The following is a 26,560-nucleotide window of genomic DNA, read 5'->3' as shown; positions in this document are numbered from 1 at the left end:
AAACGGACAGACAGACATGGCTATATCGATTCCGCTATCTATTTTATTATTGATTACGATTCATATTACATATGTGTACAAAATTTTAAACTTTTACTATCAAAAATAACCAAGTTATAATCAAAATTGAAACTAAAGTAACAAGTATATGATTTTCATAATCTAAATAACATATACGCTTTGAGTAATTAATTAATAAATAGTTTTTACCTTATTTTAGGTAGTATCCTATTTTTTTTAATAAATTTGTTGCAATTGAATATTTGTTGCAGTCTTAATGAAAATTTAATGAAGAACCTTTTTTAGTTTAAAAAAGTTGTTAGAAAATTAGTTTTTTTTCATAAAATATATTTCTAGAGTCATTGTAATTCAGATTTAAAAATTTTGTTTCAATATCTCAAGTAGTTTTCATTTTATATCGTTTTTTGCTTCTCCTATAAACTTATGAAAAGTGATGTTACTTTATTTTAGGTGACGATATATACTTTATGGGGTCGCAAATGAAAAATATGGAAATTACAAACGGAATGACAAACTTATATATACCCTTGCCACTCATGGAGAAAGGTATAAAAAAAGCTTTAAAATATTATTGCGCTACCTTTAAATATCGTCGAATTAGGCTATTTTTAATAAAAAACACTTCTTTTAATACGTATAGTTTTTTGGCTGTCGAGTAGAGTGTAATTGATTTTTTTAAATTTTCGAAATTACTGACAGTAAATATATTTGTCCAATTCACAATCGGTGTCTTATCGTTGTATCACAAAGTATACAGAGGCGTCAAATTTTTTTTTTTTTTTTAGAATTTAAATTTGGTTGGCGGAGTTGAAAAACTCTCAAATTGCCAGGTTATCCCACGTTGATTTGTAGTTCCCAGTCGACCTATATCTTCATATAGGAAGCTGGAACTTTAAATCATTTATTAAAAAGTTAGGTTATGAAAACCAAAAACGATTGCATGTGGACAATGTAAACTTCGAGAAACTGTAACGCGGTACAGTTAGACGACGCCAAACATTATCCAATGCGAGAGTGAGCCGCAAAACTCTCGAAGGCAGCGAAAAAGGGACGGCCTGATTGCCCTTAAGCGATAATGACAATGACGCGCGAGCTCTTTCTCCACCCAGAGCTGAATTACGACTGGAGGCGTCAAATTTGACAGTTCAAAAACACTAAAATCAGCTTTTTTTGAAATTGTTTCGATAGAAAGAGAAAACAAATTTGCGGTTTAATACAGACAGTGTGTTAAAACAAACAACTATATAAATATACACAAAACCAAACCAGTTGAAATTGTTTCGAGCGAAAGAGACAAATATATTTTTTTGCCGTGTCGCCTCTGTATACTTTGTGGTTGTATGTCGTAATTTTTTTTATTAATGTTTTGTTTCGAAAAATTAGTTTGAACAATATTTATGACATACAACGCTAGATACCGATTGTGAATTGGACAATTGTATAAATTTATTAAAAGATTTTTTATTAATTTAGCTTAAAACCAAAAATATATGTATGTATGTATGTACATATAATATTCCAGAATTATTCTACATACATCCTCTATTCCGAAAAGATAAAGTACCAAAATATACTTGTTCACACAAAACTGATATTAAATGAAACATTGGAAGATCGTGGTATTGCAATATTGTGGGGTATACTTCTTTGTTTCTGGTTATTTGTGACAGATGTCGGTGCTGATGATGAAGTTGACGACGATATTTCTTCATTGTCTGTTTTGCTTTTCAGAACATATTTACGTATTAAACATTGAACATCCCAAGCGAATTCGGTATGAGATTTTGTAGACATTTCTCCAAGTTTTGATACAACTAAATCACCAAGCCATTCATAATTTGCATCTTCTCCGCCCATATTTTTTCTTTTATTACTATTTTCTGCTATTGTGCTACATTTAGTCTTTGTTAGTTTATTTGCTTCTTTAAAATCGGTTTCAGTATTATCACAGTATTCTTTGTAATCGCAGCTAGTTACTGATGGTTGTATATTTTTTCCATCGTCATCAACCTGAAAATGTAACTAAAATTTTAAGTTTTTTTTATTTCATTATTTAATAAAGTTTTTGTAAATATACGTACATATGCATCATTCACTGCAGCTTCGTTTTTCGGTTTACAGTTGGATGTTGTATTGATTTTGTGCTTATATAAATTATCCAACATTTCAAAACACCACAGTTTGGAATTAAAAATTTCATTATTTTCTTGTGATTTTTTAAAACGACACAGTTCGGTGGTGTATGCTTTACGCAGATTAGTCATTTTAGTATGCACGTTTTTCATACTGATCTTTGGATCAATTTTTCTCGTTTCTTTCAGCAGTTTAATACGTGCTTTCCTCCTTAATTCGGGATGACTATAGTGTTTGTGCTTGGGGTCATACAAAATTGTATATCCTTCAAGTAGTTTAATAAAAATCTTCGTTTCGCTTCGTTCCCACTTATAGATTCTGGAATATACAAGCATAAAAGCGATTCATATTCAATTTATGTCAAAGAACAAATATTATTTATTTTCTTACGGCGCAGGTTTTAAATTATTTATTATTGTTTTAAGAAAAACATCAGTATCATCACTGTGATCATCATCATCATCCGGATCATCATTATGACTATCTTCCAAAAAGTTATTTATCTCGTTCAAATTCTAAAATTAAAGTTATTTGTTTTAGTATTAAGTATTTATTTAAGTATGTATGGACGAAAAATAAAGAGTCGAATGGATTAAAAATAAGGTGTTGAAGTGCCCAACTAAATTGAAAGTTTTCTTTTTTTTGAGGGGACCTTTTCTCAACATTTTTTCTGGGTTCAGTATTTGGTAAGCTGGATCAAAGTATAATGATTTTATGTCGCATTAGAGTAGATCTAAAATGACATTTTGAGAAACGTTATCTTAGAATGAATTAAACTCTTATTTTAGTTGAGAAAATCCAACAATTTCATTTGGTCCACCAAAACAAGAAAAAATTTGTAATGAAAATATTCAATTTTAAAAATATTTTCGAAAGATTTCAAGGAATTCTCCGCAGTGAATTTACCCAAACATGTGAAAATTAATCAATATTTTTAGAGGTTAACTTACATTTTGGTCCATAACCATCTTAATGCTTAAGAAAGTTTTCTTTAACGAGCAAAAATTTTTATTTAATACCATGATACAATAATTGTAGAAGGTAGAACAATCACTAGGGAGAGTTTTCAATATTTACCCCTATAACGTCAAACTTTGATTTTGATTTTTTTCATATTTTTTAAAATTTTCTTTTGTTTGACCTTACAACAAGAATTGTATAATTGATAATTTATTTTCTACTGAGTGTACCTTATATTGTTGTGTCATGGTTAATACAGTATTATTATCTATGTAAAAAATCTTTCCCCCATTCTCTCAATCGCTGGTTATGGTTTTTCGTAACGATATATGAGAACTGTCAGAATATCGTCACGATAAAAAATAACCAACGATTGAGACAATTTCAATAGTGTCTATAATGTCTACAACTTTCCTGTAAGGCAATGAGGAAACGTAGCTACAGGGCTATACTCAATAAAGCTCAAATGTGTACATGTATGGGCATCACAGGTGCCTTTGGCAGCACCCCGCAGGCGGCCTTGGATATAATCCTAAACCTACAACCCATTTAGAACTATGTTGAGAGCGTGGCAGCAAGAAATTTACTCAGAATATCAGAGTCTTCTTTGGTAAAACCCATGCGGGCAGGTAACACTAGGATACTGTATGAGGCAGGTCTTATAGGTCATGACATTATTCCATCTGGAATCTCTGACTATAGGGTCGCGACCTTCAACTTATGTGCATCACCCCAGTATAGTTTCCCATTAGGGATACATGGGTTGGATCCGATCAACTGTTCGATGGGTGCGCAGTTTTCACTGACGGATACTAGATGGACTCTGGTACAGGGGCCGGGGTTTATTTGGTCGACAATAATATCAAGCCACATGGAAAGCCACAGAGTTGATATAGTCACACGTCAATAGAGGGTCTGCAGTGACTATATACGTGGACAGTCAGGCTGCACTAAAGGCTCTGGAATGTCATTTAATTCACTCCAACATAGTGGAGGACTGTAGGAGAGCTCTCGAGGAGCTATTGGTACACTACTCAGTAAGATTGTGTTGGATACCAAGGCACTGTAACATACGGGGAAATGAGGTAGCAGATGAACTGGCTAGACATGGTTCTGATCTAGATCATGATACTAGGGAACGATTGAAAGATTTCGCGACTATACAAATATAACCTGGAGCAGTAGGTTAGATTGCTTAATAGGAGCCTTTAAGGGTAAATGGGATAATGGCACACAAGACTTCTGTAGAGTGTGCGGGGATGCAGAGGAGCAAGACAGTAGAGCACATCATGTTGAACTGCCCTAGGTTACAGGGTCACAGACTTAGGTGGCTAGGAAATAGATTTCTGGACGAATTGGTAATGTTGCTGGCTGCAAACTGAGCAACATACTAGGTTTCATTAAGGGAATAGGGTGGCTATTTAAGGGACGTTCTACAGAGATTCCAAATCCGTAACAGGATCTTTCTTTCTTTCTCTTTTAAACAGGCTCTTTTGGACTCTTGTTTTATTCTTAATCTATCTCACTGTTTATATCTATTGAAGGGAATCACAATAGACCTCAAGGTCTCCGAGTGGAAGTGCACATAGTGTACACTAGGCATATAACTAATTTTGGCGAAATTTTTGGCATACCACCACGTGATGGCCAGTATTGTATAGGTAACGAAAATCATTTTTTATGTCATTTTGAATCAAAAACATCACGCACACCAATTTCTAAAATAATCCAAATTTTTTTCTTCTTAAAATTTATATAAATAATTATTTTTTTTTTGAAGTCTTAAGGATACTTCCCTTATTTAGAATTATCTTTTGATGTATGTCCGCAGTTATTATTAAAATAAAATATATAGTATTTCAATGTAATTGAAAATATTTAATGAAAAACTTTATTGAGTTTGGTGCGTGAACTTTTTAACAACCGCGAAAAACTAATACCGTGGTTTTTCATATTTTTTAATGCTCTATTCGACTATGATATGCCAATTTGCACATTTGTAAAAAATGTCAATAGTTATACCCCTTCCTAACCTAACCTTCATGTAAGATTCAGTAGTAGTGTTCCTAATTTCCCGGACTTTTTCCTATCCCGGGAGAAAATTAAAAAATATTTTCAATCCCGGGAATTTTTTAATACTATAATTATAGTTTATTATTATTATATATTATATTATTATATACATAAGAAAATATGTACACAAATTAAAATATGTACGCTATGCATATTAAACATGAGAATCAGTCATTATTTCAGAAATAAACATTTCGATGTCATTATCCACTGAACAATTTCTCACGCTTGTAACAGGCATATGCATGCATTTTTTATTCTTTCATCTTTGTCAAATTCTTCTAAGATTTGAATAGTCAAAGACATCTGAAAGTTTCGCAAATGAGATTTGTTAATCTTCATCACAAGTTTCTGAAGTAGCATCTTCTGTTCCTTTTTGATTGAAAGGTTTTGTTAATGCAAATAGCTCCAAATTAGTTAGTGGTTCATCCTCCAAGTTTAAATGATCAACAATATCGGAATCATCAATATCAGAAAAACCTAATGTTGCATTAGTATCGTTAAAGCCATAACTTTTTCATGCATTTATCTATGTTGATGCAGAAACCTCTTCCTAACTATTTTGTATATATTTTTTCCAAAATTGTTTGACCACGAATAAAAAAAAACAAAAGGAACATACATTTGAACTAAAAACTATTATTCATCGATCTTTGCTTATAAAACCACAAGCAACTGAGGCGACGTAAATCAAGGGATTACTCTATTTAATATATCCTGCAATTTATGAACATAGATATTTGTATAAAAATAATCTATTAAATATTAAAGCTTTGCCGCTGTTAAAATGACAATTTCAATGTTGCTACTTACACCATCTGCCGTCCAATCTCTTATGTGTTGATGTAAAAACTTGAGCTGATCAAAACACCACATTTTGGGTGCATAAGTGTTGCCCGATGCTTCACCTGCATCAACATATGAAATCTCTTCAGAAAGTTGACCATGAATTACTTTTATTTTATCTAGAACATCCTTCAATTCCAAATTAGGTAAAAATGTTTGCATTTTTTGTAAGATATTTGCTAAGACGGACGTCTTTACTGTATTATTATTGTAATCTTGGTGGCTAATGTCGTATAAACATACGCTCTCTTTGTAAAGTCCTATAAACATTTCAATCATTTTGCGACTCCAAAACAATTGTTTTCTACAAAATTATGCAAAATATTACGATTTGTTCACATTAAAGAATAATTAAACTTACTTCTTTTTTGCATAATCATGCATTTTTTTTTCGAATAATGTATTTATTATTGTAAAAAGTTGAGAAGTTTAAATTTTTATTGAAAAATTCACAAATTTTGTGCTGAAACGTAAAACTTAAATGTAAACAAATCTTACAAAAATTCTTCTTCATGATTACAAGCTACTCATACTGTTATGACAACACAATCATGTTGTTCAATGTGGCAACTCAATTAAATATTGGATAAACACCAGGGATGGACAGTAATAATAAAATAATATTGATATTTGTTTCGGAACAATTTTTATATCGTTGGAGAGCTTTTCGAAAAAGCTTTAAAATAAAAATGTTAAGTGTCCCGGATATTTATACATAGCTTTAATTTAAGATATTATATAAAAATAAAAATGTTAATGTTTGGACCTCTTTTTCGAGCATTGCTGGCCGTAGTCATGAATAACACGAACAGTGTTGGCCTCCAAGCCGTCAATTGTTGCGGCGAATTTACGTGGCCCACAAGAAATAACCGAGAGGTGTCAAATCGCACAAAGGCCATTGGAGGCCATTTGACAGGTCCATTTCTCGAAATCTATCAGCCCAATTATGAATAAAAATTCCCCGGGAGTTTTTCCCTTTTCTCATTTTCCCTATTCAAATTCAATGGGAAAAAACTCCCGGGGAACACACTCCCGCGGAATTTTTTATTCATAATTGGGCTGTATATATATCACGCGGATCAATATCATCCATATTAAATATAAAAAAATTATCAGCGGTAACGCTGATAATTGAAGAAATAAGATCCGATGATGCAAACGGTGCATTTTTCTGGATGTTATGGAGTCTATAGGGCTTAGTAAAAAATTAGCATCAACGCTGAACACAAGGTGAGTTGGAATTTAACTTTATAACTGCTAATTATCTTATACATAATATGTAACAATGGTAATATAACCACTTTCAGTAATAAAGATTGCGAAGCGGTTATTTCATCGTCTCTGAACGCCGAACTTTCATCAACCAAAAGAAAGCAGACTGGCACGGCTTCAGAGAATTTACCGATCGCATCTTCAATGGTCTACCGATTCCCTCCAACGTACACAAAGCAGAGAGGAAGTTTCGCGAAACTGGTAAAATGGAGTGCAACGAAAAATGATGCTTGTATTGCTTGTCTTTTATAAAAGTAAACTAACACTCCCAAAAGCAACGAATACTTAACGAATGGTGTGAATAGTTTTAATGCTGATAGAATGAATTTACGTACATACATGTTAAAAGTTTTAATGTTACACAAGTTTAACTTAACATATTGGTGTTGCACAGTGGTATAGAAAAAAAAAATAGAGGGAAATAAATCTGTAACTTCTAGACGCTTAGTCCGATTTCAATAAAATTTGACGTGCACAAAGAGGAAATATTGTCGAGTTTAAGTTTTGAGTTTCGACCTCAGGGGCCAGGGGTCCCCCAATGTAGGACACCTCGGGTATGTTACATTATTAAAACGAACCTATTTCTTCTTTTGGGTTCCGATTTCCAAAAAATGACATATAAAGAATGTCCTTGTCGAGTACTATAAAAAACCTTGTCGTAGCTACCAATTATCGCTTATAGCTTAGGAGATATTCGCATTTTAAAATTAAATTTTCAAAATGTCTACCCACCATACTCCAGTTTTTTGATAATATCGGGACTAAATATTTCCCGATTTTCTCCATTTTTATTTAATTGGACTAACAATAAATGTATATGTTAAACAGAAAAATAATTGTTCAAAAATCGTGACCGACTGACTTCAATGTTATATGCATTTTAATTTAAAATACTAATTTCGTAAGATTCTGTATGTTCACAAACTACATATCGTCATCTAAAATGTAAAAAATATCACTTTTCATAAGTTTATAGAAGCAAAAACCGATATAAAATTAAAACTACTTGAGATATTGAAACAAAATTTTCAAATCTGAATTGCAATGACTCTAGAAATATATTTTATGAAAAAAAACTATTTTTTCAAAGCACACTTTAAGATATGTGGCTTACGTTTTTTTGAATTGTTATTTTCTGAAAACAATATAAATTTTTATGAAAAAATAAAAACTTAAATAAAAATATTTTTTTTATTTTAAATAAAAGCAGTTTATATATACATTATTAATTTTATTATGTTTTTTATTTTAATTACTAACAATACTTTTTTAAACTACAAAAGGTTCTTCATTAAATTTTCATTAAGATTGCAAAAAATATTGCAATTGCAACAAATTTATTAAAAAATTTAGGATACTACCTAAAATAAGGCAAAAACTATTTATAAATTAATTACTCAAAGCGTATACGTTATTTTGTTTAATAAAATAATATACTAATATAATAGTATACTATACTTCTTTAGTTTCAATTTTGGTTATAACTTGGTTATTTTTGATAGTAAAAGTTTAAAATTTTGTACACATATGTAACATCATGTAGTGAATCGTAATCAATAATAAAATCAATTTCCATTTTTTTGATGATACGTTGTTTTGCATTTTAGGTGACGATATGTGTGCACACAAATATGTGTGCACACAAATGTCATCGAATACTTTACGAATGGTGTGAATGTTTTTAGTTTCTTTCATATGGCAATCAGAAAAACAAATGTGTTTACGCATAGCTCGGCATTTTTTTTGTTATTGTCGATTAAAGGCAATACAATAGCAATGAATTTATGAATGGGCAGTAAACGTGACTGTTTTCAATCCGTTCTCTGATCTCAAGATACCGAATTATTAAAAAAAAAGTTTCTAAACCACTGTGAAACGTCAAAATGTTATCTTGGTTTAGGGGATTTTTATCCAAAGACCCATGGACGGAGTCTAGCTCAGAGTCACTCTGCATTCTTATGGAAAAACACTTTCCGGGGTGTACGGATATTGAAATTAGGGACGAAGACACTGCCTATTTCGGATAACGCATTATATGTATTGGCTGATATTCTCATTAGGTGACATCTACCGAGAGTGTGGAGGTAATTTTTATACCTAAAGCCGATAAGGCTTGTCACTCGAGCCAAAAGATTTTAGATCTATCAGCCTATCTTTTTTTTCTATTGAAGACACCTGAGCGACTGATATACATATGTATCTTTAATTGGAAGCAATATCGATACACATATCATTAGCAACGCTCTGCACGTTACATGAGGTAGTGAGTTATATTGAGCACCGTCTAAATTATAGGGAATGTACTTTTGCTGCAAAAGAGATTCGTTAGTTGAACTCGGGGTTCAGGACTTTCTTGTGAGTTTGATAGTTTCAATAGGATTATCAACTCTACCCTAAGGGATGATAGCATTAGGAGACGTGTTACCAGTGGTACAACGCAAGGTGAAGTGGTTTCTACCCTGTTATGGTTACTAGCTGTTATTTATATTCTAAGGACTTTTAATCAAAGGGTAGGAAGAAATGTGCCTATGCGGATGATGTGATTCTGATCAAGGGAAAGTTTATTTCAGCAATCAGTGAAATCTTGTTGGCGGTCAAGACTAATAGGCTGGATGTAAACCCAACGAAAACAAAGTCAGTACTCTTCACCAGGATATATAGAGTAGGGAGTTTTAATTTGCCGAACATAGACGGTGTTGAGCTGATTTTAGCTGATACAGGAATGGAAGAAAAGTACTCAGGAAAGGCCTACTTACTACACATGCAGGAAATCCATTGTTAAGAATTTGGTACTACTAACAGGCATGATAAACTGGATTTACACATTGGTTGTAATGCCCATTATTATCGTTGCACATTTTGGTGGAGGCAATGAGAAAAAATAGTTATAGAAAGAAACTAAATAAAGCTTAAAGATGTGCTTCCAAAGAATAACTCTAAAACAAATATTTGTGAAAAAAATGTCCAAATATATTTATTTATTTTATTATTTCCGTAACAAAATAGCCATTGAGGTCAATTACATTAAGAAATATTTAAACAAGAATCTTATTTTAAGCTTCAAACGTCAGTTCTCTTAAGTGTTCGACCTAAGCTTGATGTTTCCGGCATGTTCTGCAACATATACATACAATGTATCAGTGTCAGAAGACTTAGGCCTTTAAAAGCAATGATATAAACATTTTATATATTTACATAAATATATGTATGTTACATGTACATTTTATAAAATACCTTTTAATTGCTACATATCAACTTGAAAGCGGATATCAAACGTAATATATTGGCCAAAAAATTGTCTTTATTTCAATATATTGAATTTCCAATATTATTAATTTTTTTTTGTATACATATATTTTTTTAAAAATGTAGAGGTTTTTTTCTATGGTCATCGACATATATGTATTAATGAGTGTTTTCATCATAGTAAGAAGTTGAAATTTAGACAATATGTGACGAATGACATCCCCTTTTACAATCTTAAGTACCTAGATTGACTTTTACCATATATTTTACTTTGCTTTTTTATATATTGATGAACCATTTAGAGAAAACTTAAATTAAATGAAACATTGGATGATCGTGGTAGAACAATATCGTGGGGTATACTTGTTTTTCCTTGCATATTAGTCGAAGTTGTAGCAGATGTACTTGATGCCGTTGTTTCGTCTTCGCCTGCCTTGCTTTTTAAAATATATTTTCGTATCAAACATTGCACATCCCAAGCGAATTCGGTGTGATATTTTTTTGATATTTCTCCTAGTTGTGATACAACCAAGTTTCCAAGCCATTCGTATTTTGCATCATCACCTAAACTCTCTGGCGTTTTAATATTTTCCGATTTCGTACGATATTGAGGCGTTGCTGGTTTATTAGTTTCATTAAAATCCGTTTCACTATCACAGTATTCTTTAATATGACACGTTTTTTTAGGAGGCGGTAAATCTTCCAATTCAAACTCAAAAGAATTTACACATTCATAGTCCACAGTTGTTTGTAGATTTTCATTATTTTGAGTAATGTCCATTGTTATGGATTCTTTATCATAATCCACTTCATTTTCAACAATCACTTGATCAATTTCTTCAAATTCAAATAATTCAGTAGTAGATGCGTTGTCAATATTAATTGATTCTTCCGATAATTGGCTTGTATTAGTCTGAGAAAGTAAAAGATATAAATCAATTTGATTGCTTTAAAACAATTTAAAATGTGTACATTAGAGTGGTCAAATTATAATAATTCATAATCAGGTATGTGATGAAAAACGATTTAGATGCAAAAATTACTTCAAAACGACAAAAGGTGTGATATGTTTGTTTGAATCGTTTTGTCATATTAGATTCAAATTCCAATTCGCTTTAAAAAAAAAAAAAACATTAATTAAGGTAAACAAATGGAGAGTTGCATATTTTGCTGTTTTTTGCTATAAAATTTATACGGAATGAACCATGAAATCAATCGAAATTCATCACACATAAATTGTTTTTGAAATTGATTTCAGTTTTGAAAACGATCGTTTTTCATCACATGCCTGAATAATTTTTATGTTACTGGACAATATTTGTGTAAACAATATCTAAATAAAAGGGTAAATATGTAATTGAACAAGTAATCTGGATATAGATTTTTGTTTTATTCAAGATAAATTAAAAATATTTTTCCAAAGTACTTGAAAATGGAGCTGAAATTCAAGTTGAATTACAATTAAATTTTCAATACCTGAATTTAAATTGTTTGGGTGCTTATTCGGATGCAAATTTCATTAGTTTTTCATTCAAATATGAACTACTTCAAGTCACCTACTTATGGTGTTTTCATAATTCGTTATCCTCACTTTTCTTGCTGGGATTTGAGATTAAACCATTTTCATAATTTATATGGAATCATCAACATTTACACAATTGTATAACCATGTAATTATCGTAGAGTATTGACATATTGTTCAATATCATAATTAGTATTAAACAACCACTCTGATGCACATACATGAGTATGTATAGTATATAATATATATATGTATATCGCACACCCAGTTCAAAAGTGACTCAACTCAAAATTAATTTGTCAGGTTATATAAACCCGAAAAATTAATTTTACGCTTAAACTATGCACAATACACTTGTTTATCTATACAAAAGATATCAGTGTATTCTGTTGTTGGTAACTTTGGCTAAAAAAAATATTAATGACTTTCATTATGTTTCAATTGGTATATATTTATTTTCGATTCTGAAAAAATAAAATTTTGAGTTGTCACTTTTGAACTGGGTGTGCGATATGTATGTACATTAGGGCTATAACCAAATTTTGGCACTAGCACCAAGCGATAGCAAATATTGTGTCGGGTCACAAACCTCAACCACGATTTTTTAAATTCAAAATTCGACTATGCTAGGGCCATTTTGATATTTGCAAAAAATGTAAAAATGCTATAGCCCTAATGTACATATGTATATGTTTATTACTTACCGCATCTTCATTATTCCGTTTAGAATTGGATTTTTTATCGCTTATGTCCTTATATAAATTAGCTAACATATCGAAACACCACAATTTTGGGATATATTCTTCATTTCTTTCCTTTGCTCCTTTTATGCCATGCATTTCTTTTAAATATTGATTACGCAGACATCTGATTTTGCCACGAATATCTTTTAAAGTTACTTCCGGATGAAGTTTTCTTGTTGCTTTCAGCAGTTTACTATATGCAACATACCTTAATTGTTGATTTACATAGTCTTTGTGATTGGGATCAAACAAAATTTTACATCTTTCCAGAAGTCTAATAAACACCTTAACATTTTGTCGCTGCCACTTAAATTTTCTGGAATTTACACTAAAAATATATACATAAAAAGTAAGTAATGTCTCAAAAACAACATATCGCTCAATTTAATGCAAGACAATTGAGAGAAATACATACAGCTTCGAGAATATTTATCAATTTAATGTAATTTTATTATCCCTTAAATGTGTTTAATCAAAATTAAATACATGTATGAAAGAAATCCCTCAACTCCCAAAATATCCAAATATGTATGTACGTACGATAGTTTTTTAACTTGTCACGATCTTGCATTAGTTGAACGTATAACTCTAACTCATATGATTAGGTTAGCCATTTTCTTTATACATACATATGCATGTATTCAATAAATAAATAATTAAAAGGTTTTGTTAGTGTTGGGATTATAAACAATAGAAAATGAAAAAATATCAAATGGAAATGTGTAAAAAAAATAATTGAATTTAAATTTTTGTTACAAAAAAATTCAATTTCAAACATCAATTTACTAACACTTGAAGAAAAACTAAAAAAAAATTTAAATAAATGTGTATAGTTTCAGTTAAAACATTACAAACTTATATAATATCGCCGTAGCAAATTAAAAAAAGTTAAGTGCATAGAGAATTATACATAGAGACGAGACACTCCGATTTGTCAAACAAAAATACAACAAATAATATTTCTGATACAACAACAAAATACATTGTCTAGCTTGTATTTTGTTGTTGCAAGAGATAGGTTTTTGACAACAGACTTAGGTTTTTGACAATTCCGTCTCGTCTCTATGTTACCCTATGGTTAAGTGAATAAATACATAATTTGACGTTTTAGGGGTGAACATTGGAAACTCTCTATGTTACCATAGTGTAACATAGAGCCGAGACGTATTTGGCAAAAACCTAAGTCTGTTGTATGGTATATTGGTGTTGTATCAATCATATGATTTTTTGTAGTTTTTTGTAGTTTATGTATAATTCTCTATGGTTTTGACTTGTATGATGACAAATCTCCCTCACTTCGAATATAACGGATATTTTAGTAAAATGATTTCATTATCTCAACACTCAGAGTAATTTGTTGCAGTATTTAGTTCTTAAATCGAAATTTTCGAGATACGATCGACTAAATGATAGTGTGCTGGAAATCAATCCAACGGTTGCGGGTTCGACTCTCGGTGTTTCTGCAGACAAGCAAAACGCTTCGCAGTTTGTGTTTGTTTTAAATAAAAAGAAAATAGTAACCTAATTATAAGAGTGGGATATGTTTTGATATATGAATATATTAATAATGTCTTACGTTTTACGTTTTGATTTATTACGTTCTGTGTATAGGGAAACATCGGAATCTTCATTTTGAGAATCATCATCGTAATTTTGAACATCGTCGGCAAAAATATGTTCCTCCTTTGAATCCTGAAATTTAAAAAAAAATAATTTACATTTTTTGGTATAATTCAAGAATATCGAAACAGCTTGTATTTTTATATTTTTTAGCTCATGGCGAAAATATTTTTTTTTTTGAAATTATATTTATTTCTTTTGAATTTACTCTTTTAAATTTTTGTATGTGTTTGGTTTTGCTTAAATTGTTTAATTTAATTTATACGGCGAACAGTGGTTTAAAAACATTTTTTTTTTAAATAATTCGGTGGTTGGAACTGAGTTGATTTACAATTTTTCAGCTTCCTAGGGGTAATTAGGGCAGTGCGTGGCCCCTCAAAGTTGATCACCTAGGATCTCAATTTTTTTTTTAAAAAAATATCTACAAAATCTACGTGTTACCCTATGTAATTTGTATTATTTACCAAATTGTTACTGATGCTGCTCATTTGTACGAATTAGGAATTATCTATATAGAATAGTAAATATATTCTATAATTAATAATCTTAACAATAAGGGTATGTATTATTTCGTCCACTCAATAAAACAATAATGTATAAGCACATAAACCATTATTTTTTATTGCATAATAAGAATCTACATAACTGATTATATGTGGTCAAAATTTGGTGAAATTCAACTTCCACAATGTGGGTCAAAAGATCAATAGAAATATTACTTTTGTTCTAGATGTCTACTAACACAAAAATTTTAAACTCAATTATTTCGAAATGGCAAACAAATTATACACTATTGTTTTAGTAAGGGGACGATTTTATCAAAAGACCTTTAAAATACATTTATTATTTCATTGATATTAGTTTGTAATTATTTGTTTTTCTAATACATATTTTTAAATAATACAAACATTGCCAAAATAAATTTGGAAATTCAGACTTATAAACTATTTTGGGAATTGACCAAATCAAACGAAATATGACCCTATTTCTATGCTTGATAAATGATCATGATAACGTCAAAATGGTATAGTCAGGTATAGTCTCTATTTATTAGTATTTTTGTTTCGTTATGACAAAATTGTTAGTGCTTTTGCTCAGACAACTTTGTCTTGACAACAAACGTCATTAATTGTTATGATAAATATTTTTCAAGTATAGACAGGGTATGAGGTGAAGAAGCTAAAACAAAATCCATCGTAAAAATAACTGCGGAATTGCAACCATTCCGAACGAAATGTGTGACACATACTCTGAAAACAGCCCCAACCCATATTTTAGCCGGCGACAAACATGATTGTCTTATTTGGGTACTTGAGGTCTGTCTCTTACATTGATTGGGGCAACCAAAAAGTACATATAATAATTAGGGTTCTATAGTTGAAACAACTTTTTAACCTTTCGAATTTTTCCCATTTTAAAAAGTCTACTTTTCGAACTTTGGTAATTTATGACTATTTTCGACTTTTTACATGGTTTCTACATTAATTGATGCGTCTTTTATAATATTTAGCTTTACAAATGAAATGTATCAAAGCGATAATGTATTAAATAATATTATCACTTTTGTTTCTAATAGATAGATATAAATTTATTAAATAGCAAACAATTTTATTTTATTTATTCAAGATTGTAATAAAAAGCCATTCTAGGCCAAAATATAAATATGTATTACATAGTAATAAAAATCCTGAGATACAAACTATACTTAGTAAATAACAATTAAATAAATGGTCCTATTACATTCATACAAACAAAATTAGCTTAGGAAATTCCTGCTTAAACCAAAACCAAAGAAATATAAGGTCAATAAGTTTAAATAGGTAAGATGTCATAAAGTAATTAATCTAGGGTACCAAAGTAATTTAGAAGTTTAAGACGAAAAACATTGTTGGATTGTGAAAATATGCGAAGCTCATAAGGCAAGCAATTCCAGCAGCGAGCAATCCTAACTAAAAAGGATCTCTCAAAAATCTGCCTAAAGATTCTAGGAATAAAAACCTGAGGATTTCTAGCAACCAAGAAATTTGTGTACATAAGAAGAAATATGATCCCTAATCCGAATGTTGTAAGCAAACCTCACGATTGTATGAACAATACGTCGCAGCCTATTTAATATAAAACCTGAAGATCCAGATACCACCTCAAGACAATACAAAATCTGAGGCATTAAAAGAGCATGTGCCAATCTCACCCTGATGCGTAAAGGTAAATACATATTAGTTGAGTAAATTCTCCGAAGTGTACCCCAGATCCTACCAGAAATCAAGTCAACATGACTCCCAAACAAAAGTCCACTATCAATAACAACACCCAAACACTTATGCTGGCAAACAAACTCAATAGCACTATCAACAAGATAAAAGTTTAAATTAGTAGAAAAATCTTCTCTAGAGCCAAACACAATCGCCTTGGTCTTAGAGGAGTTTATTGTAAGCCTATTAGCAAAAGTCCACTGCAATACACGTTCAAGACCATCATTAACATCCTCTTCAAATAACTCATAAGACATACGATCACCACAGAATAATAAGAACACATCATCAGCAAACAGATATGTCTTACAATTTATAGAATTAGAACATAAGTAAATATCATTTACATACACAATAAATAAGAGTGGTCCCAAAACTGATCCCTGAGGAACACCAGAATGAAAAGAAAGTAGACTCGATCTTATATTTTTAAAATCAACAAATTGTGATCTTCCACTTAAATATGACATAATAAGCTTACACGCAGTGTTTGAGAATTTGAACTCATCCTTAAGTTTCCTTACTAGATTCAGATGACAAATAGTATTAAAAGCTTTAGATAAATCAAGAGAAACTAAGGCACACAATCTACCAATATTTTGATCCTCTCTAATAGAATCAGTAAGGGTAAGCAATAAGGATGTAGTACTATAACATTGACGGAAAGCATACTGCGACTCATAAATACTCGACATTACTGACTCAAGTATCTGGTCTTTAATAAGGTGTTCAACAACCTTTGACAGAGCTGGAAGTATTGAAATAGGTCTAAGGTCATCAGGATCACTAACCACTTTAGATTTAGGGATAGGCACAACACGAGCAGTTTTCGAAGCTACTGGAAAGAAGAGGACGAAAAAATAAAATTAATCAGGTCAAGGATCAAGTTAGAGATACATATATGGAAATATAAGTTTAATGAACCTAATAGGAATGTTATCAATACCTAAAAATTTTACATTGGCATGTTTATTATCAAACACTTTTCTAAAAGTTTCTTGAATTCAAGTGTATTCAAAATGTCTAGAAACTTTTAGTCATAGAGGAACACACATAGAGCGAAAACTAGAGCTTTATGACTTTGACAGCAGAGTTTCCGCTATATGTATATTTCTCTATGCTTTTAGTTTTTATAGAACAATTTTGGAGGATATTTTGTAGAAAGAAGATTAGATTATTTTATTAATTTTTGCATACACTAAAAGAATGCAAGTGTACCAAATTGTGTTTATATTTAGTTTTAGTATAATGTTGCATTTAAATATTTTTTAACAATCTAAAAAGTCGACTTTTATCGACTATTCGACTTTTGAGATAACTTAATCGATTTTTCAAATGTTTTCGAAATTCGAACAAGCAACATTAAGTGATGGGATTATCCGCAAAAAATAATTAATAATAAAGCAGATGAAATTCACTATTTTCCAACTTCTCAAGTCACAAGGTATTCTGTTACCAATGGTTGTCAAGCACAAAATAAATGGCGCAGTTTGTTCAAAAAACTTATTGTGCAAAAAATATCAAAAAAATATATAATTTTGATTTTAGCCTTAATTATTGAAGAAGTTTAAAAGTTTACATTGCTTTGCCAATGCAAGAAGTATAACCATATGTATAAAGGTATTTTTTCTATAACTTTAATGCTTAAAATAGAAAACCTAGTAAATTTTACTTTATTATTGAAATATTCATATTTGGTAAAAGGTCGTTTTTGAAAAATCAAATTACTGAATATATTTTTCAAAAAAAAACCAATTGTATTCGATAATATGGTGCAACTATTAATGTAATGAAAAACTATATTTCGAATTTAAATGACGGTACTTTAGTAAATTTTGATAGACAGAAAGAGTATTTTTAGCGAAGCCGTTGTTTAATATATCCCAGAGTGAATGTCTCTGCCTCAGTCCAACCGCAAACAAATTATGAAAATAGAGGGATATTGATTTGTTCAAAGTTTTTTAATAACTTTATTGCTGATGTTTGAGTACTTCTATTTCACGTTTTTATTTGTTTGTTTAAGACGAAACTTATTTTGTCTGAAATTTTACATTTAAAAGGTATTGTTCAGTGGAATGAAATCGCCAGATAAACGATTTCAACGAGTTTCATCATGTTTGCTTTGTATTCTTTACTACTAAAACTTTCAAAACACAAATAGCAACCTGAATAGTTTTTCAGGTAGCTATTCAAGAAATTATGGTTAAACTCTAGTTTTTTGCGCCACTCCAGATGAATACCACATTTTATGCCGAACATAGTAAAATAATTTATATTTGCCGCTCCGGAATTTGTATATGTTCCCATATGTATGCTAAAATCAAAAATATTTGTACTTACACTATCTACCGCCGAATTTATTATGTGTTTGCGTAAAAATTCAAGTTGATCAAGACACCACAGACTGGATGCATACTTGTTCCCTGTAGCTTCTGCCGCATCGATAAGCGAAATTTCTGCAGACAATTGATTACGAATAACTTTAATTTTATCCTGAACATCCATTAATTTTAAATTCGGTAAAAATTGTTGCATTTTTTGTGTGATATTTTTTAATGCGTGCGTTTTCACAGTTTGGTTATTGTAATTCTGGTGGCTCATGTCGTACAGGCATTCATTTTCTTGATACAGTTTTATTAGCATTTCAATCATCTTGCGATTCCAAATCAATTGTTTACTAAGATTAAAAATATAAGATGAATTGTTATTGAGGAATATTACTTAAATAACTTACTTGTTTTTTACTTCATTTTCCATTTTGCATTCGTTTTGTTTAATAAAAGTCCAAATTATTGTTAAAAAATTCAACACTTCACTTTTACAAGCAGCATACACCGTCACAGCATAAACACTCCGTGGTAAAACGCACTAAAAAAAAATTTACAATTCTTCTTTTTAGTTATATGCAATTCATAGTGTAATGATAGCAGAACACAGATAGTTCAAAAACTAACACAAGACCAAGGTGCCATCGGCAGCACAGCTGATTATAGAAATATCACGCACAAATGTCAAACTACATATATAAAACATATCCGCCCGTACGCCCGTATGTCAAACTCTATATATAAAAAATAAGTGAATTCGCCTGTATTTATTTCAATTCGCCACTGCTGTCACCTTGTTAAATACGCCTTGCACAAGACCTTGATATCGCTCATTTGCTGCAACAACGTCATAATTCACAAAAAGTGGTTTCAATGTTTTATGACATTTTACTATTTCTTAAATAAATTTTCAACATCTTATGCGATTTCAAAAATAAAACCTGATTTAAATAGTAGATGTTAATATCTTTCTAATCTCTATATAACCCAAATTTTTACTTGTCAAATATACGAGAAAACATAGATTTTAATTTTCACGTTTACAACAAAAAACACTCCCATACAAAAAATAATTGACTTTCTTGAAAAATGATAAAACTATATGAAAGACTAAAGAACGGCGCATATTTTGTAACACCCGGATTTTTAGTTATGACGTTGTTGCAGCAAATGAGCGACATCTAGATATATATTTTTATTCACAAAACCAAAATGATTTTGCGTGTAAATATTTTCTTAAATGTCATCGATAGGGCCAAGGTGCATTTAATAAGGTGCCATCGGCAGCACAGCTGATTATAGAAATAGTACGCACAAATGTCAAACTACATATATAAAAAATATTCGCCCGTACGCCCGTATGTCAAACTCTATATATAAAAAATAAGTGAATTCGCCTGTATTTATTTGAATTCGCTACAATTCAAATCTATAGTGGCGCAGATTTTCGAGAGACTTTGGTTTGGAAGTTATATACCAACAAACTTTCAATTTCCGCGTTGTAAAAGGGGAGTAAATGTTTAAGCTGATAACATTAACATTGAAAGCTCTAGAATTGGAATATTCTATTTCTGTCCGTTAAGAACAATCATGATGCTACTCGAAAGATGGCGCTGTCTATAAATAGTGGCAGAGATTGCAGCAGTTAGTCGATTTATCATAGGCGCTGTTAGAGTTAACATTAACTGCATTCTTGTACATTATAAACTTTATAATATAAAGTGTAATTTAAGTATATGTGTGTGTACGAATAACACCCCAGCAGTTCTTGGAGACAGTCTCGAACTAACAAAAATAAAGTGTATGAGAATTATATCAAAACAATTTGTATAAAACAAGTTTGTACGAATTACTCACAAAACTTTAAAGTGACTACACTACAGATTACTTAGAGACACTTAAGTGACATTTGTCTACACACTAGATTACTTGGGATGTATAAATTGTTTTCTCTCTGCACTACAAAGAGCACATACGTGTCAAATGATCATAATATATAAATTGGATTCAGCCAAGTGTGACAATTACGTCTTTATGGGATACATTGACTACTTGCTTAACTGCTGGGACATAGTAACTATTTTAACTGTTGTTGTGTAAATTTGAACTGCTTTTAGTTGTAATTAAATGTATCCGGTTTATTTAAAGGAAATAAACCATCGTTTTTAAAAGATAAAAACGTAACAATTGGTGTTAGAAGTGATTGCAATATAATATACATGAAGTTTGAAGAACTTAACCCGCCAATGGTGACGCAGGTCACACGCACTAATAGTTCATGTTTTTTTTAAATTATGGTCTTTGACAATAAAATGAAGAGAATAAACTTATATCTCACAGACAGGTAGGTCACCATTGGCGGGTTAAAGTAGAACAACTCAAGAGAGAATTGTGTAAGTTGGAGTTGACGACAGCAGGTAATAAAGCAGAATTGCAAAAGAGGCTGATAGATGAATTCAAGCGGCGTAATATTGATTTCGGAACTTACAAATTCGAGTATAAAGCATAAATGGAAGTTTGTACCCATGCAGCAACATGGACTTAAACACAATATTGGCCGCTATAATGAAAAAATAGAAAGATTTTCTATAGAAAATATTGTGGTGATATACAAGATTTTCAAATGGTTACTTGTTGAAAGGTAAACACGTAACAATAAAATGTAATGAAAATAAAAAAGTAATGTTTGCAGTAAAATATCAATTAACTTAAAAATATTTTAATATGTTTTCTTGAATGATTTCAATATTTGAATTTTGAAATGCATTAATACACTGTATTGTCATCTGTAAATACCATTCCAACATAACTATTTAACTTTCAAAACATAGTACAATACCTTAAAGGGGATTTAATATAATAAAATCTTTATTATAGTAGTTTAACTGGTTTTTGAGTTATTAATAAAAGTGTTTTGATAAGTAAAAACATTTCATACAAATTTATTTTTTTTTATTTAATTATTTTTAATAACCTAGCTTATATGTATGCCATAATTGGTCACAAAAACACATTTTCGTGTAGCATCATATTATTTTTTGTAATTTTCTAATGTATCATTTAAATACTAATTTACAGAAAACTTATATTAAATGAAACATTGGAATTTCGCGATGAATCAATATCGTTAGGTACAGTTGTTTTGTGGTGATTATTTTCATCAGATGATGGTGCTGATGGAGTTGATGCTATTATTTGATTATCTGCCTTGCTTTTCAAAATATATTTACGTATTAAACATTGCACATCCCAAACGAAGTCGGTGTGATATTTTCGTGCTACATCTCCCAGTTGCGATACAACTAAATCGCCCAGCCATTCATAGTTTACATCTTGACTATTATTAATTGTTTTTTTACTATTTTCTGCCATTGTTGTCATATTTGGTAAACTTACTGATTCTTCGTAAAACTCCATTTCATTTTCATCAACAACTTGATGAATTTGTTCAAATTCAAATAATGAATTATTATTTGTGTTGTCGTTGTTAATTGTTGCATCAGATAGATGTGTTGTAGTGAAACTATTGTCTTCAGTCTGAGGGTGAAATTAGTAATTTTATTGTTATATAGAAATATGTATAGGTATATATGTATATGGGGGATTTCATCTCAAGTGAACAAACTTTTAAAACCGATGTCTTCCGATCCGTATGCACCAGGGTTAGTCATATTGTATAGTAATATTGACACAATTTTTCAACAAGATCGGTCAAGAACTCTCTGAGTTTGAAATTTTGGCCAAACAAGAGTTTTTTCTCATCCATGTAACTTATTACCTATTGTTCTTATCAAGATTTGTCCCAACTAGTTTAGATAGCTATTTCTTCACTCTTTCGGAAGACATCGGTTTTAAAATTTTGCTCACTTGACATGAAATCCTCCATATATTTATTTAAAATTTTTAATTTCAAAATTTATTTGTTTATATTGTTCGTTCGCATTTAGTGAAACAGTCAATAAGTCTAATACTGCAAGAAATCATGTTTACAATTAATGTTGTTTTCAATTTGACAAAATTTAAGATTTAAGAATAAATTTTACTACTGTTTTCTATTAGAATTAAAGTCATAGAATAAACACAATTAAAGTCTTTAAAAACGTTCTCCTGAAAAGAACATAATTTTGTATGTACTTTTTCCTTGTTGCCAAAAAACAAAATAACTAGATTAGAATAAAATTGTGTATGAACTTTGATCGTTACTAAACAAAATTTACTTTCACACTATTTAAATATTAAATGCTATTTTCAACAAATATTTAGGTAAAATGCAAATGAGTATTAAACTTGAAAAAGTTGAGGCGTAGATTTAGATATAGAATTTTCCATATGTAATATATTTTATTTACCGTATCATCAATTATCAGCTTACTGTAGGATCTTATTCCGAATTCGTCATGATATAAATTAAGCAACCATCCAAAACACCACAATGTTGGTTTATATGTTTCATTATTTTCTTTAGCTTTTAGTATACAACGCACTTCTTTCGTATATTGTTTACGCAGACATCTCATTTTATCACGTATATCATCTAAATTAATTTTGGGTTCCACCCTTCTCGTTTCTTTTAACAGTTTTCTATATGCAATACACCTCGACTGGCGATTTAAATAGTCTTCGTGGCTGGGGTCATACAAAATTTTATATCTATTAAGTATTTTAATAAAATACTTCAGATTTTCTCGTCTCCACTTAAATTTTTTACAATATATACTAATATAATAAAAGAGTGGTTAATAAATTACCATACAAGATAAATATTATAGTTTTACCGTTTAGTTCTTGGTTTTTCCATATCTCTGTACTGCGAATCATCGGAATCTTCACTCTGAGCATCATTATGAATATATTCCTCAATCAGATTGTCGTCCTCCGAATTCTGAAAGATAACATTACAAAAATTAAAGAAATCTTCGGTTCTTTTTATTTTTTTGTGAAGCAAAAACTTTGTAACGTTCTTTAATTAAACGATATTTTTAATATTATTCGTGCTCTCCTTTAATATTAAATATTTCCACTTACTTTATCCATCGTAGAACTTGTAATATGTTTGCGTAGAAATTCCAATTGATCAAAACACCATAATTTTGGCACATACTTATTGCCCGAAACTTCAGCTGCATCTACAAGAGACATTTCTTCAGAAAGTTGACGACGAATTTCTTTTATTTTATTTTGAACATCCTTCATTTCCAAATTGGGTAGAAATTCTTGCATCCTTTGGGAGATGTTTTTTAAGGCATGCAGTTTTACAGCATAATTACTGTAATTTTCTTGGGTCGTGTCGTACAGGCATGAGTTCTCCTTGTAAAGTGCTATAAACAGCTCAATCATCTTGTGGCTCCAAAACAATTTTTTGCTAAAATTAAATACAATGTTATTTAGTTTTAACAAAAATTAATTAAAAATCTTACTTGTTTTGTTCATTATCAGACATTGTTTACCAAATGGGTAATATGCATTAAAAGTTAAAAAGTCTTAATTGTTTGGGAGAAGTGGTAAAAGGCTATGAAAACAAAAGTATCTAAAAAATGTCTTCTTTCATTTTATTTACAATTCACATTATAGTGATAACACAATACATGTAGTTCAGTGTTTCAACATATCGCTAAAGGTATTTATTAGGGTATTCAATCGATTAACCGTTAATCGGTTAACCGATTAATTTTGGACGGTTAACTGTTCGAATAATTTAAAATTGCCGATTTCAAATAACAAATAAACCGATTAATTTGTTTCGATTAACCGAAATTCCTTGTTTTTGCACTTTAACATATTTTTTTGTATTTATTTTTCCATTTCAATTCAAATACAAATTTCAAATTAAAATTCAGCACAATTATGATTAAAAATTCCCCGGGAGTTTTTTCCCCCTTTTTTCCTATTCAAATTCAATGAGAAAAAACATTTTATTCATAATTGAGCTGATTATCTATTTTTTCGAACATCCAAGAAAAATGTTTAGTGAGAATAACAACTGACATATTTTATTTACATGTACCTATTTGAAACTTTGTTTGCATTTACATGTACAGAACTTAACGAAACTAAACGAATATATCAAAAGTATTCAATATCTAAAACAATCCAAAAAGGACACCAATGGTATAACGAAAGATTTGATATGCTTAGAAAAAACTAAAAAAAAAACAGAAATATTGGATATTTTATTTATTTATTCATTTATTTCGTAATATCAAGCCTTCATGGCCAAAATAACAATATTACATAGTAATAATAAAACCTGAGATCAAGAAATTAACTTATCTAACTATATTAATAAAACGTCTGTTAATTTGCTTACTAGCTTTAACAATTTTTAATTAAAGAGTTGAAGAAAATAGTAAAACAAGCAGGTAAATGAACCAACATAATATACATATATTATATATCATAATTCATCTACTGTAGGCTCCCCAGCCATAAATAATATGTACATAAAAAGTGACGGAAAATTAAATATCACAAGGTCCCATTCAGCAACAATTTATATTATATACATATGTACAAATAAATCAATTTAGTGAATCGTTTTTCATTACAATATTGACTCGGAAAAGTGGCATTCTTTATCATGCTTTCGATTTCTCCAACATCTACAATCAGCGAGAGAGTTTTATCCAAGTAGTTTTATTAAATCTAAAGAAAAAACTCGTTTAAAAGGAACAAATTAAATTATTTTCTTTTTTTAATAGATTATTTTAGAAAATCCTAAAAAAACTCAAATGTGTATACAAAAAGGATCTCAAATACCATATTTGCTATTATTTTTTGGTTGAATTGTTATGTTTTGTTTGTTTTTGTACACAAAATTCGTGGTTTTATTATACCCTTCAGCTTCGTGAGAAGGGTATATATAAGTTTGTCATTCCGTTTGTAATTTCTACATTTTTCATTTCCGACCCTATAAAGTATATATATTCTGGATCCTTATAGATAGCGGAGTCGATTAAGCCATGTCCGTCTGTCTGTCTGTCTGTCTGTTGAAATCAATTTTCTGAAGGCCCCAGATATCTCCGGGATCCAAATCTTCAACAATTCTGTCAGACATACTTTCGAGAATTTTGCTATTTAAAATCAGCAAAATCCGTCCATAAATAACGGAGATATGAGCAAAAATCCGAGACAACCTCTGAAAATTTCATCAAAAAACACAATGTATTGCATGCTTTGACAAAAAAACAACAAAACGTATGCTTGGATGTGCATGCTTTGCGTATTTTGTTTTTTTTTTGTGTTTTGTTTCTTTTGGCGTTGTCGTTGTTTTTTATACAACTAAACTTTTGTTTGGTTGTGTGTTGGTTTTTTTCACAAAAAATCAACAAATCGTATGTTTGAATGTGCATGCTTTGCGTATTTTGTTTCTTTTGGCGTTGTTGTTGTTTTTTATACAATTAAACGTATGTTTGGATGTGTGTTGGTTTCATTGCCTTGCGTATTTTGTTTTTGTTTTTTCTTTGGTGTTTTGTTTCGTTTGGCGTTGTTGTTGTTTTTTGTGTTCTTGATAAATTTAGGGTGCTGTACGCTGAAAGTGGGCAATGT

The 26,560-nt window shown here is 30.3% G+C and overlaps 2 protein-coding genes across 2 annotated transcripts; both read right to left on the bottom strand.

Annotated features, from left to right (window-relative positions):
• Positions 1-383: 383 nt before the first annotated feature.
• On the bottom strand, positions 384-6,548 carry LOC135949620 (uncharacterized). Its single transcript, XM_065499230.1, has 5 exons — positions 6,395-6,548; positions 6,001-6,337; positions 2,545-2,669; positions 2,103-2,472; positions 384-2,043 (listed from the first exon to the last, which is right to left on the bottom strand). Exons 1-5 carry the CDS (start codon positions 6,415-6,417, stop codon positions 1,600-1,602), a joined length of 1,299 nt encoding a protein of 432 aa, XP_065355302.1. The 5' UTR covers positions 6,418-6,548; the 3' UTR covers positions 384-1,599.
• Positions 6,549-10,249: 3,701 nt separating this feature from the next.
• On the bottom strand, positions 10,250-24,552 carry LOC135951426 (uncharacterized). The gene is made up of 11 exons (XM_065501084.1): positions 24,433-24,552; positions 24,041-24,377; positions 23,791-23,897; positions 23,365-23,731; positions 22,092-22,552; positions 19,650-19,671; positions 19,423-19,556; positions 19,029-19,365; positions 14,393-14,508; positions 12,778-13,144; positions 10,250-11,464 (listed from the first exon to the last, which is right to left on the bottom strand). The coding sequence occupies exons 1-11, from the start codon at positions 24,453-24,455 to the stop codon at positions 10,850-10,852; spliced, it is 2,886 nt and encodes a 961-aa protein (XP_065357156.1). The 5' UTR covers positions 24,456-24,552; the 3' UTR covers positions 10,250-10,849.
• Positions 24,553-26,560: the final 2,008 nt, after the last annotated feature.

The sequence above is a fragment of the Calliphora vicina genome, chromosome 1 (genome assembly GCF_958450345.1).
Source record: "Calliphora vicina chromosome 1, idCalVici1.1, whole genome shotgun sequence".
Taxonomy (NCBI): Eukaryota; Metazoa; Arthropoda; class Insecta; order Diptera; family Calliphoridae; genus Calliphora; species Calliphora vicina.
Note: the sequence above shows the minus strand (reverse complement) of the source record. Positions and strands in the feature narration are given on the sequence as shown.